General features: G+C 43.0%; 1 protein-coding gene across 1 annotated transcript in view; it reads right to left on the reverse strand.

Moving 5' to 3' along the window:
* RAD51B (RAD51 paralog B) overlaps positions 1 to 13,174 on the reverse strand; it is a 562,933-nt gene that overhangs the window by 5,442 nt on the left and 544,317 nt on the right. The window contains exon 10 of the mRNA XM_029951882.1: positions 4,559 to 4,637. Within this exon, the coding sequence (XP_029807742.1) occupies positions 4,559 to 4,637 (79 nt within the window). The remainder of the gene's footprint in view (positions 1 to 4,558; positions 4,638 to 13,174) is intronic.

Consider the following 13,174-nt stretch of genomic DNA (forward strand, 5'->3'; position numbering starts at 1 on the left):
TTCTGAGTCCCTATAGTAGGTGGTTGGGAAAACAGGAAACTAGCTTCATTTGCAGAATCTTCTCTGGACCCATCTCAGGGTGCCCTGGGACCCCCAAAGATTCCTCAGCTCTATCCCAAGGTTCATGCTGCTCATTCAGAGCTAAAGTAGCAGAGGAAAGCACCGGAATCCAAATTACACATGTCATACCTCATTTTAATTTTTTAAAAACAACATAGAAACCACAGTTCTGTCCTACTGAGAAACTCAGGCGTTATCTTCTGTCCCTAAGAACTTGGCTTTTGATTTTCAAATGCTCACTCAATTCCTGAGGAAATGAAGAAGGCAAAAGAGTGAGGAAGGAGCCCCTCTTCATTCTTCCAGGCCAGCCCAACTTCCTTACCAAGTCAGCAGGCCTCCACTGCCCTGAGCCCCACAAAGGCCAAAGGCAGCTCTGGGAGAGACTGGCCTTAGGTTTTTCCTAGGCCTCCCGCAGCATCGGCAACACAGCCTGGCTGTTTTCAATTACAGGATCTTAATCTTTATTCCTGGCCTGACACAGAGGTCCAGGGGTCCCAGCTGTGATCTGCGGGGCACAACATTTGGGGCTTGCTGGGGAAACAAAGAACACAACTGGAGCAGAATATGGGTCAGGTTGGAGTTCACTGTAAATGCCCCCTTTCGCTTCTGCAGCCAGGCGGTTCTGTGGGCCCACTCCATTAAGGCTGATTCCCAAAGCCGGCTCTTGCCTTCCTTCCTTCTCCCACTAGGCCCTGGTAGCCTTACTCTGAGCCAGCCCAGACTCTAAGCTTTTCCACACAGTGGGTGTTGGGGATTTCATGTGGAACTCTGGGGGCAACAGGAGAAAAGGATTAATGAGAGTCACCCTCACACCCTCCACCTTTCCCACTTCAGTTGCACAAAAGGGCTGACTCTCCCTCTCACAGAGTGAACCACCAGGAAGCTAGTGGCCATGAGCTCCCTCTCCTTTGGGGCCAACGATTTCCAGGGTCTTGAGCTCAACCTAGAGGCCAGGATCACCACAAGTGCAGGACAAAGAAGATGCAAACAGCTAAGTATTCCTATGGTAATGGCCTGAGCCAAGCAGCCTCCTGAAGATGCCAGGAGGGTGGGTTTTCTTTTACTTTTCCTTTTCTTTATTTTTTTCTTTTTCTTTTCTCTCTTTCTTTTTGCAAAAGGAGAATAGTCCCGCTTTCTATTTTACTACAACAATAGCACAGACTGGCTCCTTCAAGTATTTCAAAAAGCAGCCTGAGAAATCTCTAGCCAGGCCCCTCAGTCTCTTGGCCTGCCGATTTATTGTTCCTCCCATCCCAGGGAACAAAAAGGCAGGAAGGGTATAAGGCCCCCAGTTGCTGGCTGTTCTTAGCATCCTAATCCTTGAGAACCGGTGAGGGGAATGGCCTGGGGAGCCGGTAAATCGAATTCTGGCCTCACCTTTTATTCCCTCCCTCTGCTCGTGCACACAGCAGCACTTCAGGTATTATAAAACCTCCTGGTTAGCAGGCTGGTAGGAATCTGGGACTTGCTAAGGAGATGAAAGGCACTGAGGGACCATTCCCACATTCACTGACAGCCCCCTCCCCCTGAAAACGGGTAGCTTGTATGGACTGATCCTTCCCACCACTCCAGGCTGCCTCCATGACAAATACTGAACGTCCAGCCCTAAGTGCCTTTTTTAGCTGGTACCACAGAGGCTGCCCTCACTCTTCCAGCCCTTCCCCTCTCTGTTACGATGCCTCTCAGTCATGGATTGTATTGCTCCCGAAGTTCCCAGCATCAGGCACCAACCAACCTCCGTGCCTACTTGGGGCTATCATGCCAGAGCAACCCCTCACATCTTGGCCTTGGCCTTTGCTGCAGGTGTCTTTCCAATGTTACCACCTAGGAATCAAACGTTTCTTTGCCTTAAACCTGGGGAATTATGGAGGTGCTTTTTTTTTTTTTTTTTTTTTAGCTCAGTCATCAGGTAAGAGTGAAGAAAAAAATAAAATAAGCTTTCATGTTCTGGTGTGTGGAGATCTCCAGGTACAGCTCTACCGAGCTAAGTGATGAGAAGTTCACCATCTCCAAGGACAATCAGATAAGCTGAAGGATTAAGGCCTATGGAGATCACTGTGACTACAAGCCAAGGAAGAAAAATATTTTGCACTTCAACGTCCATGCACAAACTCATTATGCACACACACACGTCACCCAAGAAATGTCATAAAACAATGCAATACGTGATATAATCTGAGAGTTTTCTATTCTCCTCTATGTCATTTTTCAAAATTCTGGTTGTGACTCATTAATTTCATTTCATGACCCACCAATGGGTTGCAACAGTTTGTAAAGTGCTGAATCAAGGTCAACATTGTCATTTTTAAGCAGACAAAACTGGGGTGCCGGAGATTTTCTCCAGATTACACCAGAGCTGGAACAGAAATCCAAGGGTGGGGGGGATCTCTCCACTAAAGGAGGGGTCTCCATTGTTTTCTCTAGACCAAAGCTCTTTCTTGGTTTCCCAAAGCCTTGGGAGCACATAGCTATTGGGGAGAGAGTTCCCCAGAGGTCTGTATTCAGTGGGTTTTCTGCTGCCTCAGAAAACCTCAGAGAGGGAGAGCTGGCTGGGGCAAGGGATGGAGAAAAAGCTTTAAAAGCAGCCAGGGGAGGCACTGAGATCTCCCAGACATTTTAATTTACTGATTGGGGTCCCTACATCATCGGATACTTTCCTGAATTTTCTCTCTCTGGGACACACAGCTACAGGTCAGCCTCCTTTCTCCTTTGTTATCCAGCTTTTCCTAATAGTGTTTCTTTGCAGATTTTTAACCTCTACTGATTCAATTCGAGCCTCCCCTTTCTCTAAACAACTTTCTATTTCCTGTCAAAATCGTGATCTTAGCAATGAGGGTCAGAGGCAACTCTGTGAATCTTATTTTCACAAATATTATCCTAAAAGTTATCTGAATTAGGTCAGGCTTAGAAATGCTGTTTACTAAAATACCCAGTGATCAAGATATAGGCACGATATCAATGCTATGAATACAACCCATCTGGGAAAACTGCCTCTTTTCCTCCAGACATTGCCTTGTAATCTTCCAGAGAATTTCTTAAAATCTTCATTTAGATTTGCAATTTAGTTGATTTCTAATCTCTTAAGAAAGCCTCTAAAAATGAAGAGCCAAAAGCCACACTGTGTACTGGGTAAATAAGAGTTCAGCTTTCTGATTGCTTATTAGTTATACACCCTTAGAGAGTATGTAACAAAGGGGCCTGCTGTTTGCTTTGCTTAATCTGGTCTTAAAATCTCTGCTTCTTTGTCAGAAAACAATATTTGCAATTGTAAAAAAAATATTTACCAAGGAACTTGGATACCAGAAGTCAAAGGCTAAGAGCCAAAGGTCAATAGTTCTTATCCCAAATTTCCCTGGACCTGAGTCCCTGCTGTGGAGCTCAGCTGCACCAAACAAACAAGCTGCTTTCCGGGTCCATTAAGAAGCGGACATTTTAGAAGGGGAAGGGAAGGGGAGGCTGCAGCTGGCTCCTTGGTCCAAAAGCATGAACCCTCCAGCCTGCCCGACAAAATTCCTGCTAGAACTTTCCAATGCAATGTGTCTCCGTGGGAATATTGTAAGAACTCGCCCTGATTCATCAACCTGGGGAAAGTACTCGACTTAACAAAATCCTAAAGGGCAGATATTTCTTCCACGGACAGCAATGACAGTATGTTCCACTGGGGTTTGGCCTAGATGTTCACCTATGCATCCTCTGGGGAGGGCCACCCTGGGGGGAGGGGCAGATATGTATCCTCGCTCTTTGGTGCGGACCATTCTCAATCTACAAAAGCAGCTTTGGACCGCTGGCCCTGTGGGCTAAGTTCAACAGTGTTTGAATCTACCTCTCATGTTCATTATTTTCTGGACAGACCTGCAATCACCAGAAGATCCAGCATCTGGGAACCACCATTGTAGAGTAGAGAGTTCCAGCCTGTGGCCTTGGGGCGCTCTACTATGAGCCAGAACTCAGCTCCTTCTAAGTCCCAGGCCCATATCACATGGTGCAGGTCAGCAAGGCCTGCTGAGACTTGAGTAAAGGGAACAGAAATGGAGTAACCAGAAAGGGGCTGAGGAAGTAGTGGTCAAGGAGCCATGACAAAGTGTCCCCTCAGCTGTCAGACCAGATGGTGTTTCACTTTGCTAAGCAAGAGGGCTCCAGAAGATGCTGGGTCTTCCACATTGGTGTCAGAGGCTTAGCATCTGGTTCCTCACTCCACAGGGTCTGCAACCAGCACCAGCATTTGGCAGTTCCTAGACTAGTGCTTTCATTCTTTGCCTCACTCTGTTAGGAGATTCTATCCTTTTCCCTCAACCTCACCTCGACCTTCTGTTACATTCTTGCCACAACTGCCAATCTCTTTTGATCTCATCAGGATGAATATCATTGGTGAATTCATCTTGGCCTTCGTTTCTGCCCTGAAGTAGCTTCTATCAGGAGCACAGCAGTAAATATCACTAGTGATACGTAGCACTGAGCATAATCAGCTTAAAGAAATGGCTTAATCCAAGGGTCTTACCTTGAAGAACCAGGCCTTCCTTCTGGATGGTATAGGCAAATGACGTGAAGGGAGCCAGAGGGGACTTGGCAATGAGAATCTGCATATAAAGCATATTTTCCAAGAGTTAGTCAAAGGGGATATCATATCAGAGATGAACCTCTGTTCACTCCTCTTCCCACTTTGAGACAAAGTGGTTAACATGGGACTACAAGCCACAAAGTTTATTTAAATAAAATTATTTTAGAACCAAAGGAGGGTTATTCCTTCAATCAGCTGATCACTTTGGAAGGCTGTACATTTATCCCAACTATTCTGCCACTGAATGCCATATTCTTGAACCAGTTCTTTTAGAAATGTTTCCTTATTTTATGTCTCCTGCTTCAACAGCTACCTTTTTGCCCAAAGGTAAACCTAGACTAATTCTCTAATCTTAGTCATAAATTTAGCCATTTTGCAAAAAGAAATCCAAAGCTACCCTTAAAAGATAAAGATTTACCATCACTATAAATATTCACAATAACTTGGGAAAAGCTAAGCCGTGATAATTTGCTTTTTTGGCCCCTGCTCTTCACCAGCTCTGTATTCATGCCGTTTGTCCTGTGACTACATTTCCTCTTACTTAAGGTGTAGGTATTTCTCTGGACTGTGGGTTTGCCCATATGACTTGCTTTGGCTAACAGTTTCTTTGCCTAGGCTTTGAGAAGCCTCACATATCTCCCCTTGCTCTCTTATGTTCTTATTTTGCAAGAGAAAAATACATCCAAGCTAACCTGCTATCTCAGAAGGATGAGACACACCAGTGCAGTACTGGCCAGTCACACCCAGTCTACATAGCTGACCCCCAGGAGAACCACATACACATTATTTAAGTGCTTATTACCCTGTGCCTCTGAAATTTTGGTGGTATTGTCACGAAGCACCATTGCTGCAAGAGTTGACTGATATACCAGCCAACACAAAATATCAAAAAATATGTTGAGCAATGGCATTCTCCTAACAAAATACCTACTTTAAAAGAGATAGTCATGGGGTGCCTGGGTGGCTCGGTGAGTTACACATCTGACTTCTGGTTTCAGCTCAGGTCATGATCTCATCGTTTGTGGGATTGAGCTCTGTGTCAGGCTCTGCGCTAACATTGTAGAGTCTGCTTGGGATTCTGTCTCCCTCTCTCTCAGTCCCCTCACCTGCTTGTACACTCTTTCTCTCTCAAAATAAATAAAGTTTTAGAAATAAAAATAATAAAAAAATAAAAGGGATAGTCATTTGGTCATTAAAAAAGCATTATCATTAAAACCTATTGTCATACTTCATATGGTTCCACTGAACCTCTAAGGACTGGTGAGTTATTTCATTATGACATTTCTCTTGAAGGAAGATGAAGATCTGTTTCCTGCTTTACAAATTAACATCATCAAAGACAGCAACTGTGTGGTACAGAGCCACTTAGGTAATCAGGGAGGCAAGAGAGAAGGAAAAAGTAATTTCAAATAACCAAAAGGCCCATGTAGTATCTCAGTTTATCTCAATTCAATAAACATTTACTGATTGTTGACTCTGGTGTTATAATGTGGTGGAAAGATCACAGGTTGTAGTCATAGAGTTTGAATCTAGGCTCTTCCACTAATTAGCATGGCGCCTATTGTAAGACTTCCAATTTCCCCCTAATAGCCACCCCCTTCTTCTTTTTAGTTAATAACTAAACTTCCAACACTTCTCTGCAACTTTTGTAACTGGGGGTGGCCATATGACCAAGCTTTGACTAACAGACTGTGAGTACAAGTGACAGGTAACACTTTCAATGTTTTGAAAACTAATGTTTTCATTAAATCTTTGTGTGCTCTCCACTTTCTTTTTCCCTGTTCCCAAGGGCAAGAAGTGGCTTCAAATACATGGAGGTGGACATCCTCGGAGTTGGCGAAGCAACGTGGGAGCAGAAAGCTGGGTGACCTCATATAACATCAGTGCTTCCAACCTGGGGTCACCTGTCCCTCTCAGGACAGAGCCACTTGTCTGAACCACTGAGTTTCTAACGTCTCTGTGGCTATGGTGCTTGTAGCCCGAATTCTAACATATACCATGGCTCTCCACAAACTAATCTTTTTGATTCTTGATTTCCTCACATGTAAAATGGGGATAATAACACGCACCTAAATGGGATTATTGTGAAGATCGAATTAAGTATATAAAATTCCTGTCACTGGGCCAAACCAAGAAAAACATTTCCAACCAACTCGTCCCATGCTTCTCAAGCAGTCCTTAATTTTCACTCATCAAAAACCAAAATACTTTACTTTTACCAGAAGGATTCAACTCAAGTTAAATCTCAGTAATTTTTACTACTGCTTTACTACAGCTCTAAAGTTATCTAAGCAAATTCACTCGTCATTCTCAGACCCAGTAGTAGGTGGTATAGGTGGGCATTAGCATCTTCATGTCAACACAGCTCACCTGAAAATTGGGTGGAACCTTTCTGACAGAGATAGAGATAGTTTAGTGATGGTTCAATGTGAAGTTTATGGATGGCCAATGGTAGGAGAATGGCATGACAGAAAAGAGGGCAGTGCTTCTCAAACTTCAAGGTATGAGTCACCTACAGATTTTGTTGACATGCAATTTCTCATTCAGTAGGTTTTGATTAGGGCCTGAGAATCTGCATTTCTAGTAAGCTCCTAGGAGATGCTGATGCTGTGGTCCATAGACCACATTTTGAGCAGCTAGGTTTCAGAAAATTAGCCTGACTGAAGAATCTAAGAGGAAGAAACAAGACATGGGAGTCCTGGAGCCAATTAGAAAGATACTGTGATAACTCAGGGATGAGATGACAAGGCCCTCAACCACAGCTGTGTCAGAAAGAATGGGGAAAAAGGAAATGGAGAAAAGAAATATAAATCCTTTAGATGAAAGAGCAGTAGAAATAAATTAAACATATCCAAAACCTCAGATCTTTATTGTCTGCATAAAGTAATTGGACATGAAACCAAAAGGGTATAAATAAATAGTAATCAATAAAGTACCATACTATACTTTTGAAAATCGTATTACCATTTTTACTTTATAGACTATAAAATCTGACACTCAGGGAAGAAATGATATGATATTCCAGTGCAGCACAACAAACCCAAGTCTCCAGGTCAGTGGTGTTACCTCCATCATTTGAACACTTCTACTCCCAGGGAGCACAGGCCCGCTGTGAATAAGTACTTACCTGGAGACACCTCACACCTGGAAAGACCCCTCCCCCCTTCCAGGGAATCATGGAGTTTGGACAAGTCATTAATTAATGCCTTGTCCTTCCTGAACAGGGTTTAAAATGGGTTATCAAAAGGATGATTTGTATACAGTTAAAAAGAAGAAGTGATCAATTGTGTCAGATGAATTGCACTTCCTTTTTTTGGAAAGAACTTCCAGATTGATAGATCAGAGGGCTACCACCAACATGAAATATCTGATTTTCAGCAAAAAATGTAATAAATTCTCAACATTCTTCTGGATAGAGTAAAGACAAGTTGGGCTGGATGCTAATAGCATTAAATGGATTTGCAAGTGACAAGAAGATCAATAGCAACTTCTAGTAGAATGTATTGGATTCCAGTCTTGGTCCTGTCAATGTTTAACATTCTGACTGATGTGGACAAGGACACTGGTGTACTCAACCACATCCATACAACAAATATGGGATCCACCATGGAACTGAACTGCCCCAAACTGCCACCCTAATGGAGCTAATTTTCTAAAGGAATAAAAAGATAATAAACAGAATGAGTAAGAAGAATTATGGTATATTAAATAATTATGCATGCAATGGAAGGAAAAAAAGCAGAGAAAGAGTATAGGACATGTATTGGATCAGAGGAGAGGGTCAATTTTAAATAGAGTATTAAGAGAAGACCTTACTAAAGAAGGTGACCTTTGGACTTGTGGATCATATAATTGAACCTATTGATGGGATGCTGAATATAGTAACAGAAGACAAAAAATTTTAAAGAGTTGTTATATTGAATCAGACAATCATAATATCAAAACAAATCTCAATTTAGTTAGAAGGCTGGGACAAATCCTACGAATCTTTCAGAATGAAATTTTATTGAAATATATGTAAGGCCTTGTCCTTAAAGACAGAGGACCAACTACTGGTTACAGAATAGCATTCAGAAAATGGATTAGGAGTGTTAGTTAACTTCAGTGCGATATAAGTTGGTTGTGAGACATGGTTCACAAAAATCTAGTGTGGTCTCAGGTTGTATTAGTGGTGACACAGTATCTGAAACAAGAGAATTGATGGTCCTCTTCTTCTCAGTCAGCAAATCATACTGGGTATAATGTGTTTGGCTTGGAGCTTAAATTCCAAAAGGGAAACTGACAAACGAGAACAACTGGAGGAGAACCATCAACTGACTAAACACACAAAATAACCCATGACCACAAACACTTCGATGCAAATGTGATGTTAGGAGCCTGGGGTAAAGGCACATGTTGCTTGTAATCATTTTGTTTCTTTCCTTCTTCCTTTTCTTCTTTCCTTCCTTCCTTCTTTCTCTCCTTCTCTCCTCCTTCCTCCCTCCCTTCCTTCCTTTCTTCCTTCCTTCCCCCCTCTCTTTCTCTCTTCCTCCCTTTTTTCCCTCCCTCCCTTTGGGGTGCTCTAATCGTTGTCTGACTTGGGTTGTTGTCAAGTGTCATTCCACCTTCTGCAATACATCATGACCTGCTGGAAGGGCCCGACTGCTTAATAAAACTCCAAGATGCTAGTGAACACTTTCTTTTTATCATACTCAACACTGCATGCAATGTGTAAAGTTGGCTTTGGAATCCTCCGAGGGTTTGCAGACATATGTAGGTGGGCAAGAATGAGTTCAGATACTGCGGCTCAGAAAGCCTACGGACACACAAGGCAGGTGTGTGGTACTGTGAGCTGCTTTCCCACCTGCAAAAAGCCAGGTTGTTTTTCGTTTTTAATGTTTCCTTCATATCAGACTAGCTCTACTTTACATTCTAATGAATATACTTTCTCCTCTCTCCCCCTATTCTTGCAAGGAAAGTGATCGTGAATATATTAAAATTCTTTTGAGGAACATTTAAAGTATCAACGTGCTGGGTCCCCAATCCCACTACTCTCTGGATGTAATTTCCATTACTTGTATCACCCACCCACTATCCACGTACGTATCCACGTACTTAGTTCACAAATGCTATCCAAGTACTTATTCAAGTACTACAAATAGTATCCAAGTACTATCTACATACTTATTCAATCCACAAATATTTACTGGGCACTTTCCTTTATGGTAGGCACTGTACTGGATGCAGGGGACATAACACGGGTGAGACAGACAAGGTCCTTTCTTTCATGGAGCTGACATTCTGACGGCAGAACATAGACAATACAGGGAGGTCTTTAGGCCTTTGGGCTTTTTTTCACATTGACATTCTACTATGACTTCCTTTTTCCTGGGCACTCATTCATTTATTCATTCATTCAATCCATTTATCAATAAACATTTATTGAGTACCGACTATGGACCAGGCAGACTCAATCTGCACTGTGTGAATTTGCACTTTTTTAAGGACTGCTATCTATTTATAGCTCAATTTATTTCTTAGGTGTATGTTCTGAATTCTCAACGGGATTGCAAAGATCAGGGCACTTTCTTTGATTCCACATCCATCCCTTTTACAGGGCCCAGTCCAGTGCTTTGCACAAAGTGGCCTCCTAAAATGACCAATGAGTATTTTCCTCACTGTTCTTCACTTTATCCCTGTGTTGTATGTGTGAAGCTTTCTTCCAATTTACAAGAGAACACACAGAGGCCTAGGTATTCTAAATAAAACATGGAAAGAAAATTCAGCCTTTGGCACTCACTGGCCTCCCCTTACAGACCCTATTTTCCTTCTTTTATGTCCCCTCAGGCGCCTATTTGGCTTTGAGCAAATACATTGTCAGCTGATTCTCTTTAGCTTTAAAGAGGCAGCGGATTTAAACCTTCTAGGGCTACACTTTCTGGTGTTTGCATTTTAAATATAAGACTTTCAAAGGAGATCAATGGATCTAAAATAGTGGAAAGTCCTACAGGATCAGGATGGGTGAGGGAGGCTTCCAGGATTCCCACAGTGATGATGATAATGATGAAGAAGAAAACAACAGCACTTTGTAAGTCCTGAAGTCAGGATTCCAGCCCAAGCTAGCTGGTTCTATAGTCTGTATTTTGAACCACCATGATGGTAGCCCCCAATTTGTCATGCACAGATGAATCTACTTCTCTGGAATAATTCATCAAATGAAGCAGGATACATAACAGAAAATATAGGCATTTTTTTCTGCAGCTTGGATATTGCACAAGTTCAGATAAAGAAGGGAGCTGGATAAGACATCCATGCAAGCCGCCTTGGATGTTCACAAGCTTCCACACTGGCAGTCTTCTTTCCGCCCTTCATTTCTGAAGGTCCAAATCCTACCTACTCCTCGAATCCCATACAAACACCACCTCTCCCAGAAAGTCCACGCCAACTTCTCCAGCCTGAGGTAATCTTTCTCTAATCCCATCACACTTCATCTGTACCTCTCAAATGGGGCTCACCGCTTTCTTCACTGTTTCACAGTTAATGTTACCTGGACTTACCACATGTATTTGAAGGTAAAGACCATCATTGCTGCTTCTCCTAGTCCCACCAACCCTCCAATATGGTGCCAGATACATAATAGAAGCTTAATTATAAAATTCAAAAATGGAGGAGCGAATAAAAGCCCAAATTGGTGACCCTCAGAAGCCCTGACTCATACCTACTTTGAAGACTTAGCTGGCACCCCTCTCCTAAGTTGGGAGACTTAGAAGATGCCATAGAAAAGAGCAGATTGCCCAGTTAATCACTGCCAAGATTCTCAGGTTGGGCAGGTCCAAAGTCAAGTCTTTGGCTTCAGCTTGCTATAGCATCACATGTTTTTCCTGGCCTGATCCCATTTCTAAGAGGCTCAGAAAGTGGAAAAGGAGCCATAGAATGGAAAGTGCTGGCCATAGGAACCTCAGGTCTCCTCCAGTATGGTGACACCTTCAAGGGATAGTGCCTGTGTCATTCTAAAGTGTAGGTGTGACCCTCATCTGGAGCAACCCAGCCCAGGCCTTCTCCTCCATGGGTGGTCAGAAAAGCCAGTGTGGAGCAGACACACGAAGATGTCACAGGCCCTCCTGGAGGCTGTTTTTATAGAGTTCTGGTCCTGGCAATTTACCTGAGTTCTGCAATACAGCCTTAACTTTAGGAAAAAGTGGGTTTTGCCATTATGGCCCAGGAAAGGAGACATGAATAAGCAGCCATGTGCTGAGGGTAATCTGGCACCAATTCTTCCACTTTCTCTTCTCTAATCCTTGTGCCAGGCAGGCTTCCTTCAACACTGCTAATGAATCCTTCCTCTCTTCTATTTCCTTCCCTCTCTCAACCACTACCCCAAATCTCACATTGGTTGGGGGTGAAGGGCAGAGTAAAACCAGCTGGCAGAGGATAAAATAAGCAGAAGAATTTCTTTCTGTAAGGGGCAGGTGGTAGGGCTGGCTTTCTATCTCTGCTCTCTGCTACAAAATTTAGAGCCCAAAGACAATGTAATATGTTCAGCCAAGAAAACTGGGGTGGGAAGCAATTGAGACAGCTAAGAAATATGACTTCACATTCATCCACAATTTCCTATTTCGGTAAATATTTAACTCTGCTTCAGCCCCCTCTGTGATCAGCAAGATTATGTGGTTGATGAATTCGGCAGGGATGTCCTTGTTGAATACATCTACTACTTTCATCTGCATGCAAAGGTCCTTCCAAGATGCAAGGGAGGAAACCCACTGACTCTGAAATGTCCTTCAACATGGACCCTATTTTCTCACTTCAACTGGATGTCTGGGCTAATAAAACCCATTGCTAAGCTAAACAAACCTTTCCTCTAGCTGTACCAAGTGTCTGCGACAGGAATTCTTCATGCCAGGGATTTTCCTCCTTGTTCAAGACTTAGAAAAAGGTTGTTTTCTCAGCTGCTTTGAAGCCAAGGAAGACAGCCAGGGAGGCAAACAAGGCAGTCAGTCTTGCATCAGATAATTCAACAGGCTTTTGATAACCTCAAGTCTTCTGTCTCTTCTCCAGGTTGAGCTGAATTCTCCAAGCCTAGGGACAGAAGGGCCGGAAATGCTCCAGACAGGAAGATCTCTGTGGCTGGAAGGAGGCCACAGGACTGGAGGGGGAGGGGTGGAGGACTTGAAGTGTACCCAGTGATCGTCAAAGGAATTCCCTAGTCATTGTGCTGAGAGCTGGAGGGAAAGGTGGCAGAGGTCCAGCTGCCAGTCTTTATCTGGATCGTATAACTGATTAGAATCTGCTTCATCACTTGGAAAATCACTCTCTGTGGAACACTGAAGTGTCAGTACCAACAGCTTTGCAAGATTATGAGAGGAGAGTGGAGAATGAATTTAATGGCATCTAAACTGCCTTCTCCAAATAGGGGAGTAAGATCTGCAGAAGCAATAAAATACTGGAAAATGACAGGGTGGAAAAAGAAACTGTATTTGAGCAGGCATGAACTTATTAATTTATTTACATGTGGCCTACTTCACAACTTTGCCTACAGAAATTAGGGGCAGAAATTAAGTTGACCTGAATCCCTAA

The sequence above is a fragment of the Suricata suricatta genome, chromosome 9, assembly GCF_006229205.1.
Source record: "Suricata suricatta isolate VVHF042 chromosome 9, meerkat_22Aug2017_6uvM2_HiC, whole genome shotgun sequence".
Taxonomy (NCBI): domain Eukaryota; kingdom Metazoa; phylum Chordata; class Mammalia; order Carnivora; family Herpestidae; genus Suricata; species Suricata suricatta.